General features: G+C 55.3%; 10 protein-coding genes across 10 annotated transcripts; 5 read left to right on the top strand and 5 right to left on the bottom strand.

The window, feature by feature from the left end:
• Positions 1-276: 276 nt before the first annotated feature.
• Positions 277-1,950, bottom strand: N657DRAFT_610919 (Bud-site selection protein; the record flags this gene model as incomplete). The annotated part of the gene is made up of 2 exons (XM_062790344.1): positions 1,245-1,950; positions 277-1,187 (listed from the first exon to the last, which is right to left on the bottom strand). Exons 1-2 carry the CDS (start codon positions 1,762-1,764, stop codon positions 277-279), a joined length of 1,431 nt encoding a protein of 476 aa, XP_062650616.1. The 5' UTR covers positions 1,765-1,950.
• Positions 1,951-2,263: 313 nt separating this feature from the next.
• On the top strand, positions 2,264-3,401 carry N657DRAFT_588543 (EF-hand). Its single transcript, XM_062789848.1, has 2 exons — positions 2,264-2,420; positions 2,490-3,401. The coding sequence occupies exons 1-2, from the start codon at positions 2,325-2,327 to the stop codon at positions 2,928-2,930; spliced, it is 537 nt and encodes a 178-aa protein (XP_062650615.1). The 5' UTR covers positions 2,264-2,324; the 3' UTR covers positions 2,931-3,401.
• N657DRAFT_588540 (uncharacterized protein) lies at positions 3,162-4,736 on the bottom strand (the record flags this gene model as incomplete). The annotated part of the gene is made up of 4 exons (XM_062789847.1): positions 4,262-4,736; positions 4,128-4,188; positions 3,577-4,064; positions 3,162-3,495 (listed from the first exon to the last, which is right to left on the bottom strand). Exons 1-4 carry the CDS (start codon positions 4,312-4,314, stop codon positions 3,162-3,164), a joined length of 936 nt encoding a protein of 311 aa, XP_062650614.1. The 5' UTR covers positions 4,315-4,736.
• On the top strand, positions 4,736-6,950 carry N657DRAFT_687238 (cytochrome P450). The gene is made up of 4 exons (XM_062796879.1): positions 4,736-5,113; positions 5,164-5,408; positions 5,459-5,685; positions 5,740-6,950. Exons 1-4 carry the CDS (start codon positions 4,998-5,000, stop codon positions 6,838-6,840), a joined length of 1,689 nt encoding a protein of 562 aa, XP_062650613.1. The 5' UTR covers positions 4,736-4,997; the 3' UTR covers positions 6,841-6,950.
• Positions 6,951-8,797: 1,847 nt separating this feature from the next.
• N657DRAFT_640706 (uncharacterized protein) lies at positions 8,798-9,532 on the bottom strand. Its single transcript, XM_062792018.1, has one exon. The coding sequence runs from the start codon at positions 9,049-9,051 to the stop codon at positions 8,851-8,853; it is 201 nt and encodes a 66-aa protein (XP_062650612.1). The 5' UTR covers positions 9,052-9,532; the 3' UTR covers positions 8,798-8,850.
• Positions 9,533-11,147: 1,615 nt separating this feature from the next.
• Positions 11,148-14,629, top strand: N657DRAFT_640705 (uncharacterized protein). The gene is made up of 7 exons (XM_062792017.1): positions 11,148-11,736; positions 11,813-11,861; positions 11,924-11,949; positions 12,019-12,068; positions 12,122-12,288; positions 12,373-12,406; positions 12,856-14,629. The coding sequence occupies exons 1-7, from the start codon at positions 11,364-11,366 to the stop codon at positions 14,197-14,199; spliced, it is 2,043 nt and encodes a 680-aa protein (XP_062650611.1). The 5' UTR covers positions 11,148-11,363; the 3' UTR covers positions 14,200-14,629.
• Positions 14,630-15,544: 915 nt separating this feature from the next.
• On the top strand, positions 15,545-16,850 carry N657DRAFT_677562 (uncharacterized protein; the record flags this gene model as incomplete). The annotated part of the gene is made up of 3 exons (XM_062795997.1): positions 15,545-16,070; positions 16,135-16,516; positions 16,574-16,850. 3 exons carry the CDS (start codon positions 15,545-15,547, stop codon positions 16,848-16,850), a joined length of 1,185 nt encoding a protein of 394 aa, XP_062650610.1.
• Positions 16,851-17,124: 274 nt separating this feature from the next.
• On the bottom strand, positions 17,125-18,705 carry N657DRAFT_668846 (Clavaminate synthase-like protein; the record flags this gene model as incomplete). The annotated part of the gene is made up of 3 exons (XM_062795462.1): positions 17,125-17,229; positions 17,386-18,391; positions 18,671-18,705. 3 exons carry the CDS (start codon positions 18,703-18,705, stop codon positions 17,203-17,205), a joined length of 1,068 nt encoding a protein of 355 aa, XP_062650609.1. The 3' UTR covers positions 17,125-17,202.
• A 298-nt stretch (positions 18,706-19,003) lies between these two features.
• On the top strand, positions 19,004-20,133 carry N657DRAFT_564703 (uncharacterized protein; the record flags this gene model as incomplete). Its single annotated transcript, XM_062788304.1, has 2 exons — positions 19,004-19,162; positions 19,231-20,133. The coding sequence occupies 2 exons, from the start codon at positions 19,004-19,006 to the stop codon at positions 20,131-20,133; spliced, it is 1,062 nt and encodes a 353-aa protein (XP_062650608.1).
• Positions 20,134-20,258: 125 nt separating this feature from the next.
• On the bottom strand, positions 20,259-21,501 carry N657DRAFT_177655 (uncharacterized protein). Its single transcript, XM_062786105.1, has one exon. The coding sequence runs from the start codon at positions 21,050-21,052 to the stop codon at positions 20,384-20,386; it is 669 nt and encodes a 222-aa protein (XP_062650607.1). The 5' UTR covers positions 21,053-21,501; the 3' UTR covers positions 20,259-20,383.
• Between the last annotated feature and the right edge of the window lie 432 nt (positions 21,502-21,933).

The following is a 21,933-nucleotide window of genomic DNA, read 5'->3' as shown; positions in this document are numbered from 1 at the left end:
TTTCGGGTCGTTTGCGGGATTTGATCGAGGACTGGTCTTGCGTTTTGCCGGTTATGGTTGCAGCTTTATTCAGCAGTGCTTACACCTATCGGCCGAGTTTTGCGGACATCCTTATTACTGCATCGATCAAATCTTATGGGCGTTTAGGGACAGGCGTTCACTCGGAGATACCGATGATCTCATGGCAAGGAGTACGGGCGTCGTTAGGTAACTTTGGGCCAAACCATAGGCTAGCGGCATAGGCCCGTCGAAATATCGCTGATTTTACTCGCTACCTCAGTCAAACGTGATCTTTTTCCCTTGAAATGCAGCTGTCTGTTGCTTCGCCTTGGCCAGCCTCTTCGCCTCCCAACTGGGATGAAGCGGGCCAGCGTCATCCCGCTTCCTCGGCGGCGGTTCTTTCTTGGGTGGACCGAGCTCCGTTTCGTTCGCCCCTGAACCCCTCGATTTGTCCAGTAAGGGGTTACGGATACCGCGTTTCCATGGCTTTGAGTCCCCGTCGACTGCACCACGCTTAAGGTCCCATCCTGCATCGCGGCCATTGGCAGGCTTCTGCAGGTGCTTTGCCTTATTCCCATACTTCTTTTCCCAGATCGCCTGCCGCGCCCTCTGTCCTCGGCGATTCTTGCGTGATTGGGGAGCGACATCGACGTCCGATGCCGACTCCGATCCAGAGATATAGCCGCCCATAAGTGACGGCAAGAAGGTAGAATCTGTGGGTTTGAGGCCCCCCGTCGTCTTTTTGGAGGTTGCGACTCTTTTTGCTGGTGGCGAACGGGAGACGGAAGAAGCAGAACCCTCCGCATCGGAGGCATCCTCGTCGTCGCTGGCCGAGCTCTGCTGGGCCTCTTCGTCTGGGTCACTGAAACCGTTGAATTCGGCTTCGCTGCTGCCGGCCCCTTCCTCCTCATCGGTAATCTCCATCGGATCTAAGTCCTCGTCGTCGTCTTCATCATCCCCCTCCTCATCGGTTGTGATTTCCATTGGGTCCAACTCAGCGCGTGTTGGTTTCCTAGTCCTGCCCTTGATCAAGACTACTTCTTCGTCCTCGTCCTTCTCCTCGCCGGAGTCTAGTCCCAACAGCTGGTCAAGTTGGGAAATAGCCTTCTCTTCTTCGTCAGCAACTTCTCCGCCCACAGCTTGGTCGATATGATCGACCTTTTCCCAAATCTTTTTCTTTTCCTTCTCTTTTCCACCGTCCCTTCCAGCTTCGACCCCGCCACGCTTCCCTACGTCAGTTCCACCCTCCGCCCCATCCTTCACCTTATCACCCTTCCCCGCCTTCTTCCCGCCCTCTTTCGCCTCCTTGTCCTTCTTCACCTTCCCCCTCTTCTCCGGCACCGGCACCCCTAGCGCTCTACACACGGCCTCCACCGCCTTCTCCACCACCCCTCTCACCTCAGCCCGGTTAAACAACGAGCTGGTGACATTATGCAACAGCGCCTTCTCCTCGTCCGTCAGATCCGGCTTAGGAACACTAGCCTTGATCTCGTTGGGCAGCCTGTCCGACTCAGCCACGGCCTTAATCTTGAGCAGCGACGAACAGAGGTGGGCGTGGGCGGTCTGGTGCAGGTCGAGTGACTTGAGGACGACCACCTCGTTCTCGATGCGCGCCCGCTTGTCGGCGTCCGTCGCGGGGTCATGCAGGCGCTTGGACTGGCGCTGGCGTTCGAAGCCCTTGGCGGTTTTCAGGGCGTGGAAGAGGTCGGTGCGATAGCGGAAAAAGAGGGCATCGACAGACTCGTCCCGTTTGCGTTTCGGCATGATGGACTGCGGGGTTTTGACCGGTGTGCTGGTATTGCCTGGGTGTGTCGCAACACTTAGGGTGAGTCAGGGGGTTGTCGCTGGATGGTGGTGACTTGGAGCTTCGTTGATGGGAAAAGATCACCTCAATTGGATCTGCTCGCCCTTCAAAATTCAGTGGGTCCCGTCGGGAACGGGCCCCACTAGCTGGTGGTCCCGCTTGGCCCGCCGGAAGCAGACGCGTAAAGTGCTGTACTGTGTAAAAGATGCAACGCGGTTTGGTCTTTCAATGTCGGATTTTGGAGCTCGGCAGGCGGAGGGGCTCAGTATACCGCGACCAGCCACTGTCGACCCTCGACCATGCACAACGGCGACGTACAGCTCCATACCTATCGATCTTGCTGCGATCCTCTCTACGAATAGCACCTCGAACAGCGATACCGCTTCACTGCCAAGTGTTGTTTTGGTCTGTTTATTTTGGTAACCCGCCCCTTAATCCTTAATCGCACCGCATTGCCGACCGCCTCCAGCTCGTCGGAGCGTCTGCGCCTCGGGCGCCAATTGCAATACCCCTACATACAATGGCATCCACGAGCCGCGCAATACAATATACCATCCCGGCAAGGGAAGACTTTAATAAACTATCCGACGAACAAAAAACACGTATTAACGAAGCCGTATGTCCGCCTAGTCCTGCTGCATACCTCCGCCTCCTCCGCGCAGCTCCCTGACCTTACCCTCCACAGTTTGACCTCTTCGACTCCAACAAAGACGGTCTCCTCTCCTACGAAGAATTCCGCTTCGTCCTCCGCGCGCTCGGCTTCGAGCTGCCCAAGTCGCAGACGTACGACCTGCTGATCCGGCACGGCCAGAAGCCCGCCAACTGGCCGCACGACCAGGAGTGCGCGCCCGTGTACCGCCTGTTTAACCTGCCGACGACGCAGGCCATCGCCGGCACGCTAGTCCGGGCGCGGGACCCGCGCGAGGAGCTGCGCCGCGCCTTCCGCCTGTTCGACACCGACGGCAAGGGCATGATCACGCAGGACGACCTGCGCAAGGTCAGCAAGCAGGTCGGCAACAACATACCCGACGCCGACATCGCGGCCATGATTGAGGAGTTTGATGCGTCGGGCAAGGGTGGGGTAGACGAAGACGAGTTTCTCAGGTTGATGATGTCCAAGAAGTGAAGCGTGGTTCTTTCCGGTGTGGGTGGCGGAACAAGCTTGATACCCCAGACGGTTTTGTTGCGCGGGACTGTTTGGATGAGGAAAAGCTGTCGGAGCGCAAACAACCGCTTGATCATGGGACTCGAATTCTGGGTTACGATATATAGCACCATTGAAAGCATGGGCATTTTGGCATCTACAATAAACCCCCTAAACCCTCTCTCCCACCCGGCCTGCTCTCAGCCACCCCTCCTACCGTTTGAGGCAAATCACCCAATTCACGCTTCCTACCGGCCACAAGAATATGTCACTCCCACTCCTGACCTCCCACTTGGCGATTTCCGCCTCGTCGGCGCCACATGTGCGCAGCAACACCTCGACCTCGTCCGGCGTCCGAGTCCTCAGGCACGACATCCACCCATCAAAGACCAGCACAAACGGAAGGACGGGCAGGACATAGGTCCAAAACAGCGCCATCGGAGCCCCCCACAAAAAAGCGTAGTAAGGGGCCATGACTATCGTTCCCAGGCCAAACAGACAGCACGCCAGGAACCCGGCCACCCCGCGATCCTGCAGCTCAAAGATCCTGCGACCTGTCAGCACTTCCACCCTCACATAAAATCATCGGATGGGTGTGGAACGGGAGAGTGTCGAAAGAAAGACTTACCCGAGCCCATCACCCCCGCCCTCAACGGTATCCCTCAGTATCCGTCTCGCCAGCCCGTCATCAAAGTGGTGAAAGGCAAGGTTAAACAATCGAAACACCTTCTTCCCCTTGCCACCCTGGCCCTGCCCGTGGGCTGAACCTGTGCTTGTACCAGTACCAGTACGGTACTTGGTCAGCAAATCCCGCGGAGCATTCGCCGCGTCGACTGGCCCCGGGACGTAAGACAGGTAAGGGGACTGAGACGCCGCTTTGGCCCAGAGGTCGGTGTGGGGATGCAGGTCTGTGAGGACGAACTGGACGGGTTCTGTTTCAGGAATGTCTTTTCCATGGCAGATGGTGCGGTTGAGGTGGCGCTCGATGGACGGGGTTGGGCCGCCGCCGCCGGCGCAAAAGTCGATGAAGGTGTACGAGTCGAGGTCACTGGAGAGGTGGGTGCGCAGGAGGCGGGCGACGAGCTCGGCTGGGGTGGAGGTTTGGAGGAGGGGGATCTAGGGGCTGTGTGAGTGAGTCTGGTTTATACCGGGTACTAGTGATGAGGAGGGAATCAATACGGGAGTTGTCCAGGCTGCGGTGAGACCTGCTTGAACGTAGGCTCGGAGGAAATTGGGGAACCTGGATGGGTTGCGTCACCACAGAGTCAGAAGATACCGTTATACTTTGACTGGTCTCAATCAGGGTACTGTACCAAGGAAAATCTGCTATCTCAAAGACGCCCATCCGTGGTATTCGAGGCGCCATTGTTGGTCTTGCACCTTTGACCGAGTCAATCTGTGATCGGAACCCGGTTCACACGGAGCTGAGTGTCAACGACGTGAATGTCAATTGGATTGCTGGTGTCTCGGTATATGTAATACCAAGCGAGATGGCGCCAGAAAGCTGATACTCCGTACAACACCAAGGTTTACGGCAGCTGCTTGTTGTGTGTTTGTGTAGCGGGTGCAGGTTGCATGTGATTTTTTGTCATGAGATCAGGATTTAAAGAGGTTGGGACATGACAACATCCCGTTTTTAGTGCAGCTTGGCGCTAAGTTGCGGAACCAATACTTATCAGCCCCTGGAAGGGACGCTGCAAGTCCCACAAAAGCTGCGGTCGCCCAAGCAGGTTCAGAATCGTGGTAGCTGTCATTCAGTTGAAGTGCGGCCTGCAGTCCTCACTTCACTAACTTTGGGTGAACATTGGAAGTTTGTTTCTGAAACTTGAAAATTCAGGCGCTGCTGGATCCAGTTCAAGCCCGTCCGGCACGTCCAAGTCCATATCCCCTGGCCCAGGTAAATCTTCACCAGGGATAGCCATTGGCTCGCCTAACCATCCTTGCATCACCCTTCCCTGTTCCGAGTCTCTGAATTCACACTGGCCGCATTTATAAAGACCTGAATGCTTCTCTTACCGTCTCCTTGGCACACCTTCCACAGCTGACGACATGGGACTTGTCGTGGAGTACGGAAACTACATTGCCATTGCGGCTGTTCTCACCATTCTCATCCGCGCTGTTTCAGGACCCAGGAGAGCCATCCGACGGAATGGGGAACCACTGAGGTGTGAATCGGAACTCCTCCCTCTCTCGCTTCCCCGCTAACATTAACCAGAAAACCCCCCGACACCCTCCCCTTGGTCGGCAACGGCATCAAGTTCCTACAGTCCCGATGGGACCTCCTCAGCTGGTTCGATAAATGCCAGCGCCAGTTCGGCTATGAGACGGTGGCCCTGAGTGTGCCAACGCTGCCGCCAGGAGTGCTCATCCACAGTCCGCAAAACCTCGACTTCGTCTTCAAGAATGAGGGTCTGTTCACTAAAGGCGAGTTTGTGAAGAAGCGGTCGTGGGATTTATTTGGTAGGCAGGGATCTTAGCCTTGGTTCATGTCACCCGTCTGACCTGAGCAGGAAATGGTATCATCAATGCGGATGGAGACTTCTGGAAGCTGCAGCGGAAGGCTGGCTCGGCTTTCCTCAACACAGCCAACCTTCGAGTCCTGACTGAGGTGGCCCTCCCCCAGTATCTATCTGAGAGCGTTGAGGAGTTGAAAACCAGCCTTGGCGGAGGGGCGGTTGACTTGCAGCATGTCCTTCACGAAATCACCACCAAACTCATGGGCAAGATGGCCTACAATGTGAGAAAGCCTAACGATTAAAGCTGTTTGTGTTCCCTTCCTGACCACATCCAGATGGAAATGCACGCCAACGACGATTTCTCCAAGTCCTTCGACTTCGCCTCCGGTGCCACCGCTGAACGCTTCCAGAACCCACTATGGCCCATCACCGAGCTGTTCGTCGGCTGCGAATTCCGCAGATCCGTCTCCATCGTCAAGGAGTTTGGCAGACGCATTGTGGCTAGAGCCGTCCAGGACCGCGGGGAACAACGATCAAAGGACGGGACCGACGGCCCTCTCGCCAAAGACAGCAAACTGGACCAGATCTCGGGCAGCCTCATCCAATCCCTCCTTAAAGCACTGGGCAACGAACAACACGTGGCCGACGCCGCCCTCACCTACCTTTCCGCCGGCCGAGACACAACCGGCCAAGCGCTAACCTGGACCTTTTACCTTCTCCTCCAACACCCAGAAGCTGTATCCAAAATCCGCGCCGAAGTCGCCAGCCTCCTGCTTTCCCAAGAACAACGACAAGACCCCTCCCATCCACCGCCACCACCATCATCCCCGCCCTCCCCATCAGCAGCCAACCCCACCGACGCCGACCTCGACTTAACACTCTTCACCCCGGCCTCCCTCCCCTACACAACCGCTGTCTTCTACGAGTCCCTCCGCCTGTACCCGCCCATCCCCTTCGAGATCCGCCAGTGCCAGGCGCCGACCACCCTTCCTGACGGCACCTTCTTGCCCAAGGGCGCAGTCCTGGTATGGTGTCTGTGGGCGATGCAGCGATCAAAACTCACCTGGGGCGAGGACGCCGACGACTTCAGGCCCGAACGGTTTGTTGTTCCGGATGATACGGACAGCAGTACCAGTCTTGGTAACGGGGAGGTGAAGAAGGATGGTGAGGAAGGGCAGGGGAAGGGGAAAGTGAAGTTTGCGCTGGGCAAGAGCTCGGCCGAGTTCCCTGTTTTCTACGGCGGAGCACGGGCGTGCTTGGGTCGTAAGATGGCGGAGGCGATTGCCGCGCAAGTGATTCCGGCTGTGGTATGGGGGTTTGAATTGGAGAAGGCGTGGGAAGGGCCGATGGAGGGCAGGAGGAGTCAGACGAGTCTGACGTTGCCTATGGAAGGGGGGTTGCCGGTTAGGGTGAGGAAGAGGGAGGTAGTGAGCTGAGTAGAGAAGCGTGGTGGTTCAGTTATGGTGACATTCAGACTTGCGTTAAATGCGGTGGGATGCGTTTAGAGGGGCGATAGACTTGACAGCAGAACTAATTTTTATGCGTGTTACTTACAATGGGGGAAGAAATCTGTTGAACTGTGAGTGCCCTTTCAGCCTGCCGCATCATTCTCTGCCCCATATACCTGTGGAGCCAATTCCATCCCTAGACCGCTCTCGAATTCTGTGTAGGAAACCGGTCCTGTGTGCAATTGGTGCCAGTGTTGCGACTGTGATGGATGCGCAAGCTCAGCATGTCCACAGGCCTCGAGATTTCCAGGTGGTGGAAGGGTTTGGACAAGGCTTGTCCAATGTTGTCAAGGCTCAACGTATCAATCATCCGAGTCTGTCCCTATGTCTGAGTCTTGGGATCCTGGCTTTGCTCGACTGACAACCGGCTCCTTGACGTGATTTGTTTCGCCCTTTCTTCATCTGTTTCCGCCGCCTACATATGTAGGCGGAAACGAACCAGACCAGGTATCCGACAAAGCAGTATGTCATTCCCACTACCAGGACAAGTGTGATGATGGAGACTTCTTGCTGGGGTTTATCCCAACTGAAGAAATCAAGTGCGTACAGTGCCTGACGAACTCCGTTAGTAAGGCGGTAATAGTAGCATTAGCAAATAGTCTTGATTGGGTTCCGTGGGAAGCGGCAGGCCGAGTCTCAAGTTTCCATGAGATGGGCAGACAGTGTACTTAAGATAGCTGAACTCACCGCAACAAAGCTCAAGAGAAGATGGAGTATCGTTATGACGGTGAATACGAGAATGTAGTGGTTAAGTTGATCTGACTTCCCGGCTTCTCTGACTGCCGTAGCTGTGAAGAGCTGTGGAACTCCGTAAGCACTGCTATATCATAGACTTGCATTTGGACCTGGGGCTATAACCACGGCTGAGCTCTCAAGATTATCTATTCCACTACACAATTCTGTCATTTCTTACGTCCGTCCATATATGGACTCTAACAGGAACAAAGAGATATAAAGGATAGCCGACATGGTGAGCTGGCCCTGTGCCCTGAACTCATTGAACCGAAACGGCTATGCTGGCAATGGCCTAGTACTACCGACGCATAAATCAACATCCACAAACCGCATCAAAAAAAATGCGTGCAGAGCGCCACAAACTGAGCCATCCTCTGCGACACAACCGCCGTGGACCTAGCACAAGACCGCTGATCCATCTACTTCTCAGTGTAACGTGACAAGCAAACAAGCTTTTTGGCGGGCATTGTGAGTTGTCTCACTCCAATGTCATACCACGCCGGCATTGTCCTCGGCAGAACCCACCCTGAGTGCCGTCGACGGTCGATCCTCGTCATTGCCAGTGCATGAAAAGATTCAAGCGAGTCAGGTGGAGTGTTCGAGTCTCTTAGAGCGTAGAACTGAAGGAGCCACGGTACTAGTATGATATACCATAAGGTACCCATGTTAACGTACCGTAGGCCAGGTAGGATCTTTCGAAGATCTTGCGCGTTCTGTACAAGTCACTTCCATTCCTATTGATTCTGCCAGCATGGCCGATGGGGTATTCCGGATTGTGGTTCGTTGTGACACAGGGAGGGCGTCTTGTTGTCTCGTTGCAGTGGGTAGATCGGGATTCGTAAAAGGGGAAAGGCGGATGTTCTTGGGCCAGACGATGGATAACAACGGACAAGGGAAGGGAATTAGAGCACACGGAGCCAGATGGACCGGGACTAACCTGTACTACTACCTTACGTGGGCGAGGCGCTGTAAACCAGAAAGAGCTTGGACTACGGATAAGGTGGTCACCACAAGACAACTCTGCCGTTCTGATCTGGCCAGGCGTATTCATGGCCGGGAGCAGAGACCATGCTGAACATTCTGAAGTGAAGTGACTCTTAGCGACTGTGTCCAGCCGAAGGCTGCCCCTTACGGTAGTCAATGATGTACAATGCAATACGTGAAACGTCTAGGGTATTGTTCCTGTTGCTGTTTGGTAGATCGTCAGCCACACAGCCGCTGAGTTTGAGACGGGGGTTGTTGTCTTGGATCCGGGTGAGGCGGATGAGTGCGGGCTCTCCCGTCTGGGCGCGGGTTGCCAAAGCGGGCAGTTCTGCGGACAATCTGTGTTAGACTGGGGTTGCAGATGCCCTTGAGATATGGCACGATCAGAGGCTTCAAGCACCCTGAGAGGTGAGAATTCATCAACTTCCATACTGGCTCATTTCCTCCATCTTTGTGTGTCCGTCTCGGGAATTTACTTTCGACCGACAGCGCACCTCGCGGATCTTCTCGGCCTGGAGTCAGACAGGACATTTGGTTTCGGAAAACGTCTCACATGAAGGCGAAGGTCGAAGATTGCACAAGTTGGAGGCCTCTGAATCGCGTTCGCCGTGACCAAACATGCGTCGCTGAGGGGGCTGTACTCGGCCATCGTCGGATCATGGTCCCGAGTCGGTTGCCAAGAAGACCCGAATCGGCGGATATCGGGGGATCGGCAGCTGTCATTGAGGGCCGGGAGGGGTTGCCGACGTGACCAAGGGCTGTACGTGTAACAGTTTCGCGTATCCATACACCGGCACTGTGATGTCAAGAACACCAGCGGAAGGGAGAAATCGGAATCGCACGACGATTCTCACCCCGGGTGTGTCACCGAACAGGAGGCTGTGGAGTTTAGTACGACGGGACTCTTTTAGGGATGTAGGTCTCCTTCACCCTTCAAGTTGGCGATATCGATACCTGGACGCAGCTGCTGGACCGGTCGGCCCCTGTTCTTTTCGGACAGACATTCCAGTGATCTGGATCTAAATTAGATTTCCAGCCCGTTTACCGCTGTTTATGTCCTCGTGACGTTGTTGAGTTTTGGGCGGTGACTTTCACGTGCGTGAAGCTGCCAGCCAATCGTTGTACACGGTTTGAGGGCAATCACATGCGGAAGAGGGCGCCCGTTTCGGGCAACTGGGGTTCGGGAAAGGTCACGCTGCCGGGTTACGTAACGGTTCCGGTCCAACGGCCCAGGCTGATGTCACGGCGAGCATCCAGGCACTGTCGAATCCTGTTTGTTGTTGAGGAGAGAGGGCTAGATATACCGGTATGTGCATGAATACACATTACTGTGGTATGTAGACTTAAAATGCATCCCAAGAAGTCGGGCAATGTCGGAGAACCACCTGCTGGGTGTGATTTGCCGCCCTGACCTCTTTGTTTGCCAGAATGGTTTCGGCAACGAAAGGAGGTAATCGTACCTAGTGGGGCTCCAGATTTCACTGTGCGTACGGAGGTATCCATTGATACTTTACTTTCGTTGCCGTGCAATATCCCATCCCTGGGCCATGACGGTAAATGAAACACGGAGGCATTTGCGCGCTTTGCTTTGATGCCCGTGTTCATGATCCGCTGTTGCGGCAATTCGCGGGGAAGCCTTAGCGGCGATCCGAGCCTTGTCACCCGCCTGGGAGAGTTTTCAAGCATCGCGGGGTAACCTTTGCCCTTCCAGAACAGGTCCACCGGGAGAATCAGGTTGCCAAGGTCTGGGCAACCCAGCGCCCTGGTTTGATGAGCCACCTTGATATACAGCTTGGCGCTGAAGTGATGAGGGGAGCACCGTAAGGTAACAGCGCCCGTAGTGTAATGTACAGTACAGCTCGTTCAACACGCAGGGACACCAATGGCAAGGCCTTGGATTGAGCCCCATGGACCTGAGCCCTCAAGGGAACCGCCTGGCCTTATCTGCTGACTGGAAGGAAATCGCACATGCCTCTGGGAGGAACTTGAAACCATTTCTTGGACGCTCACAATAGCAAGGCCATGAAGGTTGAGCCAAATGTGAGACAGCATCGAAACTTGCAGGGTTTGTTTCGTCCGACAAGTCATGTGACAATCTCAGCCCTTCGCTGAGCGTTCCTGAGGCTCCGTAAGATCTACCAAATTGTGTCACTGAAAACAACATCTCATAATGTCCCTGCTTTTCCCGGTCGCCCACAAAATCTGGCACCGGGGAACTCAAGTCGAAAGGCCGGAAGGAAGCAGAGAAATTGCATCTCATCGCGGGCCAGGGTCAAAGATTGCAGCGCAGGATTTGTGTGTCCAGCTGTGGTTGCCGATAAGTGGTTGTTTGGTACGGAAACGGCACCCGATCTAAGCATCAAAAAAACCCCGAGGGGGGTTGAGTCGGCAGGTGCAGCAAGCCGGAAGTGGCAAGCTTTGACAAAAGATAACAAAGATTGGTACTTTTCCAAGGCCAAACTTATCCAATCCAACACATTGCAACTTGATGCGGTTGCCGTGCTAGTTGCAGCTCAATTTGATCGAGTTGAACCCGAGACAGCAACGCCGTGTCGTCTGGCCCGACCTATGAAACAGGCCATCGCCGTGTCCTTTCCCGAACGGCGACAGGGGTGCGATCGACGAGCTCCGGAAACAATTCGTGGCCCGGCCACCCAATCACCACCATCCCGAATCGTCATCCACATGTACCCGGTGTCACTCCCGAGCGGGAGCACCAGTCGTTACTTGGAATGCTGTCGTCACTCCCCATTGGCCACGCCACTGCTCGACGCTCCACGCGTTTATATACTCTCACTCCTCTACCTCGGGTGCGGAAGGACTGTCGACTAAGTGTTATCAGTGTGCCCCGGTCCCTAAGTCTCTTGTCCCCCGTTTTCCCCAGTAGAAAGTGGGTTCTCCGTAAACCCACATTGCCGAACTCGACTCAGCTCCCACAGCCCCTGTCGACGCTCGCTCCAAAGCCACCCGATCTCGAGGATAGCAGAAAGCACTTAAGAACCATGAAGGACCCCGTTGCCAGAACCGCTTCTCCTTACACCGATCCCTCAGTCAAAGGTCCTCGCAGCCAGCTTCTCTCTCGTGGACGTCCCTTAGCCGCCAACAGTAAGTCCACAGGGAGACAAGCCATCTGTCTGCCCGTCACCTTCTTACCCTTCGCTAACCTCCGCTTCCCCGGCAGTGCTCTCCAACACCGTCAACAAGACCGGCCTCCATCCCGGTGGTATCACGTTAGTACCTCTCTCTTCTCCGTTGCCACGAACGCTATGCAGGTCTAACGCAGTGCAAACAGTCCCCACCCTGAACACACTGAACTAGGTATGCGCTGCCGTAGCAGCTTCAACGCCTTTGAGTTTTCCATGGCCCGGTTTCTGACTGATGATCCAGAGGAGGAGCTCCACGAGAAGGCACACATCGACTATGACAGAGTCGCGATTGTGAGTCCTTCAATTGCTTCGTGGGTCTCGACTCGGAACTGACCCATCACCAGATCCCCAACCCTTCAGTTCCCGCCCTCTACGAAGATGCTCTGGTGTACGAGACGGGCACTGCCATCACCTCCAGCGGTGCCTTGACCGCATACTCCGGCAAGAAGACCGGCCGGTCACCACTCGACAAGCGAATTGTCAAGGAGCCAACATCAGAGAGGGACATCTGGTATGATCCACTCTTGACTCCGCTAGGCTGCAAAACAGCCACTGCTTACGCCATAGATTGAATGCTAACAGTATTGTTCCATAGGTGGGGACCTGTGAACAGGCCGATGGACCCTGAGGTAAGGCATTTGGCCGCGTTCCTATCCTGGTTTTCAGATTCAGCGTCATTCCCAAGCCCGCTTCTAGCCGGGTTATTACTCTTCAGCTTTCATTCGGTCACGGGGCCAGCGAGCGTGAGCCGTCTCGCCAACCATGTTTTGAGACTTGAGACAATATTTTGGGCCAATTGGCTGAAGAAAGCCATTGTCCTTGCCATTGCGCGCATCGCATGGGCGGAGGGCCTCAGGAGGTGCAATTGCCGCTGGGAAGTGCGGCGACATCATCGTTGTGTCGATGCATGTTTCTGCCGAGGCCGCTGATCCACTGTCGCTGTCGTCATTTCCCACTGCATCTCCAACTCGGGTTCCACCAATTGCCGATTGTCTCCAACATCTTCCCCAGAAAACCCCACATCACGTGGCGCCCCTGGGCTTGACCACCTGAAAGCTAACCCCTCGTCTTCATTCAGGTCTGGAAAATCAACCGCGAGCGCGCCGTCGACTATCTCAACACCCGCAATCGCATCTACGTTGTTGACGGGTATGCTGGCTGGGATGAGAAGTACCGCATCAAGGTGCGCGTCGTTTGCGCCCGCGCTTACCACGCCCTTTTCATGCGCAACATGCTTATCCGGCCGCCGCGCGAGGAGCTCGAGCACTTCCACCCCGACTACACAATCTACAATGCGGGGTCGTTCCCGGCAAACCGTTACACCGAGGGCATGACCTCGAGCACCTCAGTCGCTATCAACTTCGCCGAGAAGGAGATGGTCATCCTGGGCACTGAGTACGCCGGCGAGATGAAGAAGGGTATCTTCACCGTCATGTTCTACGAGGGCCCCATCAAGCACAACATCCTTACCCTTCATTCCTCGGCCAACGAGGGCAAGAACGGCGATGTCACGCTCTTCTTCGGCCTGTCCGGCACTGGCAAGACCACGCTCTCTGCGGACCCCAACCGGGCGCTGATCGGTGACGACGAGCACTGCTGGAGCGACCGCGGTGTGTTCAACATTGAGGGTGGCTGCTACGCCAAGACGATCGGTCTCTCAGCAGAGAAGGAACCGGATATCTTCAACGCCATCCGGTTCGGCTCGGTGCTTGAGAACGTCGTGTTTGACCAGGACACCCGCGAGGTCGACTACGACGACTCGACGTTGACCGAGAATACGCGCTGCGCGTACCCGATCGAGTACATCAGCAACGCCAAGATCCCCTGCATGTCCAACAACCACCCGTCCAACATCATCCTCCTCACCTGCGACGCTAGGGGCGTGCTCCCGCCGATCTCCAAGCTCAACAGCGCCCAGACCATGTTTCACTTCATCAGCGGCTACACGTCCAAGATGGCCGGCACCGAGGACGGCGTGCTCGAGCCGCAGGCGACGTTCTCGGCGTGCTTTGCCCAGCCCTTCCTCGCCCTCCACCCGATGCGCTACGCCAAGATGCTGGCCGACAAGATCCAGGAGCACAGCGCCAACGCGTGGTTGCTCAACACGGGCTGGGTCGGCGCCGGTTTCGCTCAAGGCGGCAAGCGCTGCCCGCTCAAGTACACGCGCGCCATTCTGGATGCGATCCACAGCGGCGAGCTCGCAGAGGTCGAGTACGAGAACTATGAGGTGTTCAACCTCCAGGTGCCCAAGAGCTGCCCCGGCGTCCCCGCTGAGCTGCTCAACCCCAGGAAAGCCTGGACGGCCGGCGATGACAGCTTCCATGCCGAGGTCACCAAGCTTGGCAAGCTGTTCTTGGAGAACTTCAGGAAGTATGAGAGCGAGGCGACCGAGGATGTTGTCAAGGCTGGCCCGGTTGTTTGAGCGAGCAGCTGGTTCCGGTTTTCTCTTTTTTGTCCCTTTCTTGTTGCTCTGGCATGGATTTCTTGCTTCACCTTTTTCCTTATTAGCATTGGATACCGGCGCTTTCTTGCCATTGTTTTGGGTTTTGGTTACTTGCCTGTCCGCTTGAAGCTGGATGCTCCTGCGGCATAGGTTGAGCATGGGTTGGAACTGGTTGTCGCTGCTGTAACTTTGCGGCTTCAAAGGGAAATGTTCGGTGAGGGCTATGACTGAGTCGTGGATGATGGGTCCCTGGTATTGACTGGTGCTGAGTGGAAAAGTATGGCCCTGCTACAAGCAGTGCGAGATGACTGAGAAATGAAACGATTGCGAGTTTGTCAGACCTCTGCCTGCCTTTCTATATGAGTGCCTGCTGGTGCAGTGTAATTATGGGTGCTTGCCAATAATGAGGTGTATAAGTGCTTGCTAATGCGGTGAATGAGTGCTTGCTGAAGGATTGAATGATTCTGATGCAGTGAGAGATTGGGAGCTCTTGATATTTATTAAGACCATTGTGTCACGGTATCTTGAATCGGCTGGAGTTGGAAGTCTAGGGTGAAGGTATATATAACTATCCATGGATGCAGGTATTGTTCGTATTGGACGACCACCCACTGACTTCCAGATGGTTCACACTTCACCCGACAATGACCACTCGATTGGAAGTGCTATTGAGTTTATGCTCACGGCATATACCTGAATCAGTTGCAGGGGGGCCATGCTGCATGCTGCTGTCACTGCATATGTGGTCTCCCTTTTGTGACACTCGCCGGAGAATTTGCCCGGAACCAGCCTCGAGAAAGTAAAGCCCTGTTATGGCACTTGAAGCTGAGTTGAGCACAGGGCAATTCAGAAACAACCTGACAAGGTGCCTGCTCATTTCATGCAGCTTTGCGTGCCTTCTTCATTGTACTGGTTTCATTTCCGCTCCTTCCATGTTAACAATGAATGACCTGATCCTGGAGCAGGTGAACTGGTCCGAACAAGTCGAAGCCTTCCGCCCAAAATTGAACCGAGCTGCCTCCCTTTTCCATTAAACTTCTTTTCGATTCTCCAAGCGGCTCCAATACTCCTTACAGAGTATCACCAACACAGTTACCATCGCCGATTCCACTACCTCTCGGCGTGCAACATCACATTCCGCGGCGCGTGGAAAGGTTCAACCAAATCTTGCATCTCTGAATCCAGACGTGGGAAGCAAATCGATAAAAAACACAACTCACACCTGTCACTTTCCAGCCTTCAAGTCACGACCAACCACGACCGATAACCACAACAAACCACCACCACCAACACCCAGTCGGAGCACGAATACAAAGCCGCCAACATGCTGCCCATCATCCTCCTCATCCGCCTGGCACGGTCCCACTTCCTCGTCAAGATCCCCATCCTGCTCTTGACAACAGCGTTCTTTCAATTCTTGTTCTTGCCTTGGCCCGCGGCGTTCATGGTCAATCTCGCCCGCTGCACGATCGCGACACTGGTTCTCCAGGCGGCTATTGCAATGCCTTCAGTTTTTCTGCTCAAGAGCGAGTTGCTGTTTGATGTCGCGGGCTTTGGTAACTTTATCCTTGTTGCCTTGCTGAGTCTGGTGGGTACTCACGGCGAGTATCTTCTGCCTGGTGGAGGGCTGTCGACTTTCTGGGACACGGTTTGGAATACAGGTGGGGTTCATTGGATGAGAGGTTACCTGTTTGGGCCTGTGATCCCGGACATTGGGGTTGTGAATTGGCAAGTCCTGAGGGAGGTTGCTGGGCTGGGACTGGCGGTGATGAGAGAGAGGGTGCGGAGCATGCCGGTCCACTGGAGTCAGGTTGTCATCAATGGAGTTGTGGTTCTCTGGGCATTGAGGGGTGAGTCATTTGCATTTTACTTTCCTTTGTGCTCTTGCTCTGCTGACCGGGCTTGCATTGACAGTCGGCACGTATACATCTGTCCGCAACCTTCTCCGTGGTGGCGACTCGCGATTTAACGGTATCCGCAACAACCCCAACCGGTTTCTCAAGGCCTTCATTTTGCAGGCGCTGTGGGTCTGGTTTTGTACCCTGCCCATCGTCGCGGTCAACACGCTGTCTCCTGGAGCGTTCCGGGGCATGCGGTGCCTGAAGTTTGGCGATGAACTGCTCCCCATACCGTCGTGCTATATCAGGATGGCTTGGTTTGCCCTCGGCATGTGGTCCATCCTGCGCGGGTCCGTCATCGAGCTGATTGCGGACTGGCAACTGTCGAAATGGATGTGGGACAGGGAGCGAAAGAGGCACGACGAGGTATTTTGCTCGAAGGGGTTGTGGCGCGAGTGGTAAGATGTCTCTCCCTTTGCACTCCTTTGGTATTCATGCCTGATAATCGGTCTTAGCCGGCATCCCAACTATTACGGCGAGTGCCTGATCTGGCTCGGCATTGCAATCTGCTGCTCGGCCTTCCTCTTGACAAACTCCGCTCGGAACGAGACAGGACTGGGATCGTTCACTATGGGAGCGCTGTGCTGCCTTTCGGCGTTCTTTCACCACCAGACCTTGAAGCACATCTCACTGCCGCTCATTGAGGAAAAGTACGACCGGATGTACATGTCTCGGCGGGACTACCGAACCTGGAGGAGGTCAAGCTCGCTCAGGATTTGGCTCGAATATTGAGCAACCTCCCTGGGAGCATCGAAGGTTGGAGGCTACAAATAGGAGGAGTCTGGAAATTACAGATGGCACTGGGGTGTTTCAGCAAAGCGTAGAATACGACGGGTAGCGGACATAACACATGCATACCACCGTTTTACTTCACTCATAGTTAGGCCGTGATGTAGGCCGAAAGATTCTGCTACACCACGTTTCGGAAGTCATTGTGCAGGCAAGGCCTCTGAAACATGGTCGACTGCCTTGACAAAAAAGCCGAGAACATACTGAAGAAGGGTGTGAACCGGGGCTCAGGGGACCAGCCTCGCGTCTGTATCATTGATGGCTCAATGCTAATGTACACATGCACTGCATCTGATTACAGAGAATCCATGCGGAGAAGGATCTGCATGAGTAAGTCTCGTCATGTTTAACAATTTGTAGACATGGTTACTTGGGGCACTGGTAGGCTTCAGGGTGAATTCGGTCTAGGACGAGCAACCTTCCTCCAGCGGAACCACCAATTGACGGACGCATTCAAGCTCCCATCCCCACCACCCACGCTCCGGACACTGTGCCACCATCCCATGGGAAGGAACAACACGTCGCGAGGGCGCAGGACCACCTCAAACATCCCCTTGGGCACGCTGGGTCCCCATACAGCATCCCACCAGGCCTTCCGCTCGGTGGGCTGCATCATCTCCTGGCCTCTGATGGCGTGGCTGGCATTTAGCTGTCCCAGGCCCGCGCTTACTTGCGCAAACAGCTGCTTTCCCGGAGCGGGCGGCATGAGCCTCACCGTCTTGGAGCCCACCAGCTGGCAGAAGAGGTTTGGGTTGGGGTCGCGGTGCCAGGGCGTGAAGGTCGGCTCCAGGCCGAGCCAGAGGCTGCTGATGTAAATGTCGGCCGTGTAGGGAATCTCGGGGGTGGGATCCGCCGTGAGGGCGTTAGGGATGGGCACGTCCAGCTGCAGGGCGCCCGGCAGCTCTGAGAGGGGCATCTGGGCGATGTAGAGCTGATCTACGCGCTCGGATGGGTCAGGGGTTTCCCTGTTGTAGTGCAGAGCTGCGGCCAGGAGAGCCAGTGGGGCGTCGAAGCGGATGAAGGGAGTGTCAAGTGCTCCTCGGCTACCCTGCCCGGCTGGGACATGTGCCTGCTGCTCGAGTTTAGCAGCGAGTATGCAATCCATGAGCGGAGTGGAGAGTTTCTTGTACGCGGCATCCCGACTACATCGCAGCCACTCTAGGAAATGCTGCAGGGCGTGCTTCCTGAGCGGGTCGGCTGAGCTCGGGGCCAGCTCATAGGGGACAATGTGGGATAGGTGCCGTGCCAACGAGGGGGATAATTCTGTCGGCTTCCCGGGTACGGTAGGGCCGAACCACTTGCGCAACGCGGGGAGGAAAACCGGTGATGTGATGTTGCCGTTAGTTTCATCCTGGTGTAGCTGCTGTCGAAAGACAATGGGCTTGCCTTGGCGGTCGGCCTGCAGGGCAAGGCGTCTCCATGCCGTTACGTCGGGGAAGGCACTGCTCTGATGGATGCTGCTCAGCTGGCCCGGAAATTCTGAGCTAGCAGAAAACCGACATTTTGCATGCAGCCGGATAGACAGCACACATGAGCGGGACGACGCGTGGATCATTGGCGAATTTTGTTTCTGCAAAGTCAAGCGAGTGACGGGAGTCTGAGGTGACCCGCGCCAGAAATGCGAGTTAAACGCGTTCCCACGTGATGTGGATACAATGTGGTTTCTGTACGGATGTAAGGTTGTATCTTACGAAAAGCTTTGATAGACAAAATTATAAACAAGTCATGGCGCTAATTGCGGGGCTAAGGCGCCACGCACAGACCATACGCCAGCCCACCACCGGAACTGAGGCACCATTGTCCTGGGCCAAGCCAAGTGTGGGCAAGTGAAAACACCAACCACTTCATTTAATATCACCATCTTGAACTTGCACCAGGGTCCGCCGCCATATCAGCCAGCATCATTGTCGCGCTTGATCATGCAGGCGTCATAGAACGATCGAGCTGCCAACGCGACGGTCGAGCAACAGGGATTGCGCACCAAACTCAAGCCAATTTCCATTCTCATATCTCGTTTCCGGATCTCATCCGCTCCCCGGCCCTCGTGCGATCGTGCCAGAACAGTCCGCCCTCGCCGTGTCCGCTGTCGCACCAAAATGTCAACATCATCGGGGACACCAGAGTCGTGGATTTCGTCCTTCTGCTCCTTGCTTGGCCATGAATATTTCGCCGAAGTGTCCGAGGAGTTCATTGAGGATGACTTCAACCTCACGGGCTTGCAGACCCAAGTGGCCATGTACAAAGAAGCGCTAGAGGTAATTCCTGCTGCGGATTATTTATCATCTCCTTATATGCACCCATCGCTGACCTTCTCTTCCGCCAGATGATCCTTGACGTTGAGCCAGAAGAGGACGATGATGAAGAAGACGAGGACGAGGAGGACGAAGAAGACGCGTCTGGGGACGTCCAGGACGGCATGGCAGGGCGGGCGCATGGCGAGAGGAGACATCACAGCAGAGTTGCCAGCGACTTATCCGTCATTGAATCCTCTGCCGAGATGCTGTACGGCCTGATCCACCAGCGCTTCATCTGCTCGAGGGCCGGCATACAACAAATGTCGGAGAAGTACGAGTTGGGCCACTTTGGCGTCTGCCCCCGGTACAATTGCAACCAGACCAGGACGCTGCCCGTCGGTCTCTCCGACATACCCGGTGAGGACACGGTTAAGCTGTTTTGCCCGTCGTGCCTCGACGTCTACGTACCCCCCAACAGCCGCTTCCAGACGGTCGACGGAGCCTTCTTCGGCCGCACCTTTGGCGCGCTCTTTCTCCTCACCTTCCCCGAATACGACCTATCGCGGTCGGGCGCCGAAACGGCGGCCCAACTGACGCGGACGACGACCGACGACCTGGTTATGATCAATGGCATGTATGCGCGCAACATCGCCCCCGGGCTCGGCCGCGATAAGATCTACGAGCCCAAGATCTACGGCTTCCGCGTGTCGGAGCTGGCGCGCTCCGGCCCGCGCATGCAGTGGCTGCGCGACAAGCCCGACGACATGACTATCCTGGACGAGGCCCGCTGGTTTGCCTACGAACACGGCGAGCACGGGGCTGACTCAGAAGACGATGACGAGGACGAGAACATGAACGTGAACAGCAATAACCGCGGTAGCAGGCACGCGGCGAGGCGACGGTTGGCGGGCCACGCCGCGCTGAGGCAAAGGCGGCAGCAGAACCGCAGCCCCATGAATGTGGATGCGAATGGTGCGGAATCGGAGCTCTAGAGGGAATCGTTGTCCTGCGGCATCATACTCAACTAACATTTGGAGCTGTTGTTTTTCTTCCTGAGCCCTCCCTCCATCCTTCTGTGTCCTTCGGCGGGGCGGGCCAGCGAATGGAAACATGGGACACCGATCACCGCCATCTTCCATCCCAGCTTAGCATTGTCGGCGTTCTTGAATCTTTTACCCACTGGTGTGTCTCGTGAGACGAGAAACGGGTACGGCGTTGCGAGCGGTCAGGTCTGGATGTGCATTAGGGGATGGTCTCGGGTGGGGGGATGAGATGGATGGATCGTGAGGCTGCTGCAATCCGTCTTGCTGCTCCTTCCTCTGCAAGCGGAGAATGGCTTGTTGAATCAACACTTGGATGGTTGGTGGTGTGGCGAGCAGCGGCGGGATAAGACTCGGACGGGTCCATAGACTGCGGAATGTAATTGCAATTCGTGCCTGGTGCACCTGGCGTGCCTGCGCATGCGTGGTGCTGCAGCATACGTCCTTCGATGAGAGAGCCTATGACTATGGGCGGTTGTCCGATGAGACGATGGTGGGACGATGGGTCAGGCTGAGACGTCCCCGGACGGGAAATGTGGTCTGATGTAGGTGCAGGAGGTGCCCTTATAGCTGCCAAACTGCACCGTTTTGTCCGCCAGAGATGTCGAGGTAAAGTCTGTAGGTGGGCTGCTGCAGGATAATAGAGTGGGTTGGAACAAGATGCATCGCGTCTCAGAGCGACCTTTTTCCACTGCTGCCAGAGTCGAAACGCCGCGGACAGAGACCATCTCCAACCACCGAATACAAGACAGCCCGTGAGATCCAACTCATGTCTTCCCTGATTCTTCTTTCTTGATCCAAAGATTAGACCGGACTGCTGTGCAACAGTACAGAACCACCCACGTAACGCTTCTCGCTCATCTTCCCCCATTTCCTACTGCTCATACTCCTCATTTTGAGTTGCTTATTCTGAATCTTTCATCGGGCTAGCAACATGCTGTGCATAACTCGTCGCTGACAAGTGAACACAAAATCAGGGTATTTCTGACCTCCACGTGTGGTTGACAAGCTGAGCAACACATGGTCTGGGTCTGTCGTATTGGCAGACTTTGGGAAATTCCAAGGGGTCATGCTGGGCTGCAGACGAGAGAGTTCCGGTTGATTTTCCGAAGATGTGCCGGCTAAATTGCTCCTTCCACTTCCAGAAGGTTTTCCATCTTTCACGAGTCAAGGCGGATAGTTGAGAAAAGCAATCCTGACTTCAGAAGTTCTGACGGGCTGAGTCAGCTAGCTGCCTAGCCTATCAGCCATCTTCCAGTGTGGCTTGACTGGTGGCTGTGGTAAAATAAGGACTTTTGATTGGTTGTAAATTCTTTACTTCGCTAAGGAACTCCGATTTCCTAATTCCTCGTGGCTTCGATCTCCACCGGCCTATTAGGCTCGATCCGAAGTCTATCCTCAATTCCTCATCAACCGAAGTTGGAAATCGTTCAGCATCCACTCCTGCTGATGAGGGCGGCCTCTATTTCCATTGATTCGCACCAGATGCGGCTCTGCTCGAGATGTCTCAGCTTCCCCTCTATTCACGTCATACCTGAACCACCCTGAGCCATAACGCTATAACAAGCTGGTTACAGTGCTTGTTGCCGTGTACCAGTTGAGTGCGATATCCTAAACAGCCATCCATCTATGGATGAGGGCAACGAATAACTTTTGCTGACTCGCCAATTTACATCCACATGCAGGTTCGTTCCGCCCCGCTTCCGTCATCTCAACAAGGTTTGACCAGAGACAAAGCTGTCTCACCACACA

Source organism: Parathielavia appendiculata, assembly GCF_033297405.1.
Source record: "Parathielavia appendiculata strain CBS 731.68 unplaced genomic scaffold N657scaffold_2, whole genome shotgun sequence".
Lineage (NCBI taxonomy): Eukaryota > Fungi > Ascomycota > Sordariomycetes > Sordariales > Chaetomiaceae > Parathielavia > Parathielavia appendiculata.
This window is presented reverse-complemented; position numbering and strand designations above follow the sequence as displayed.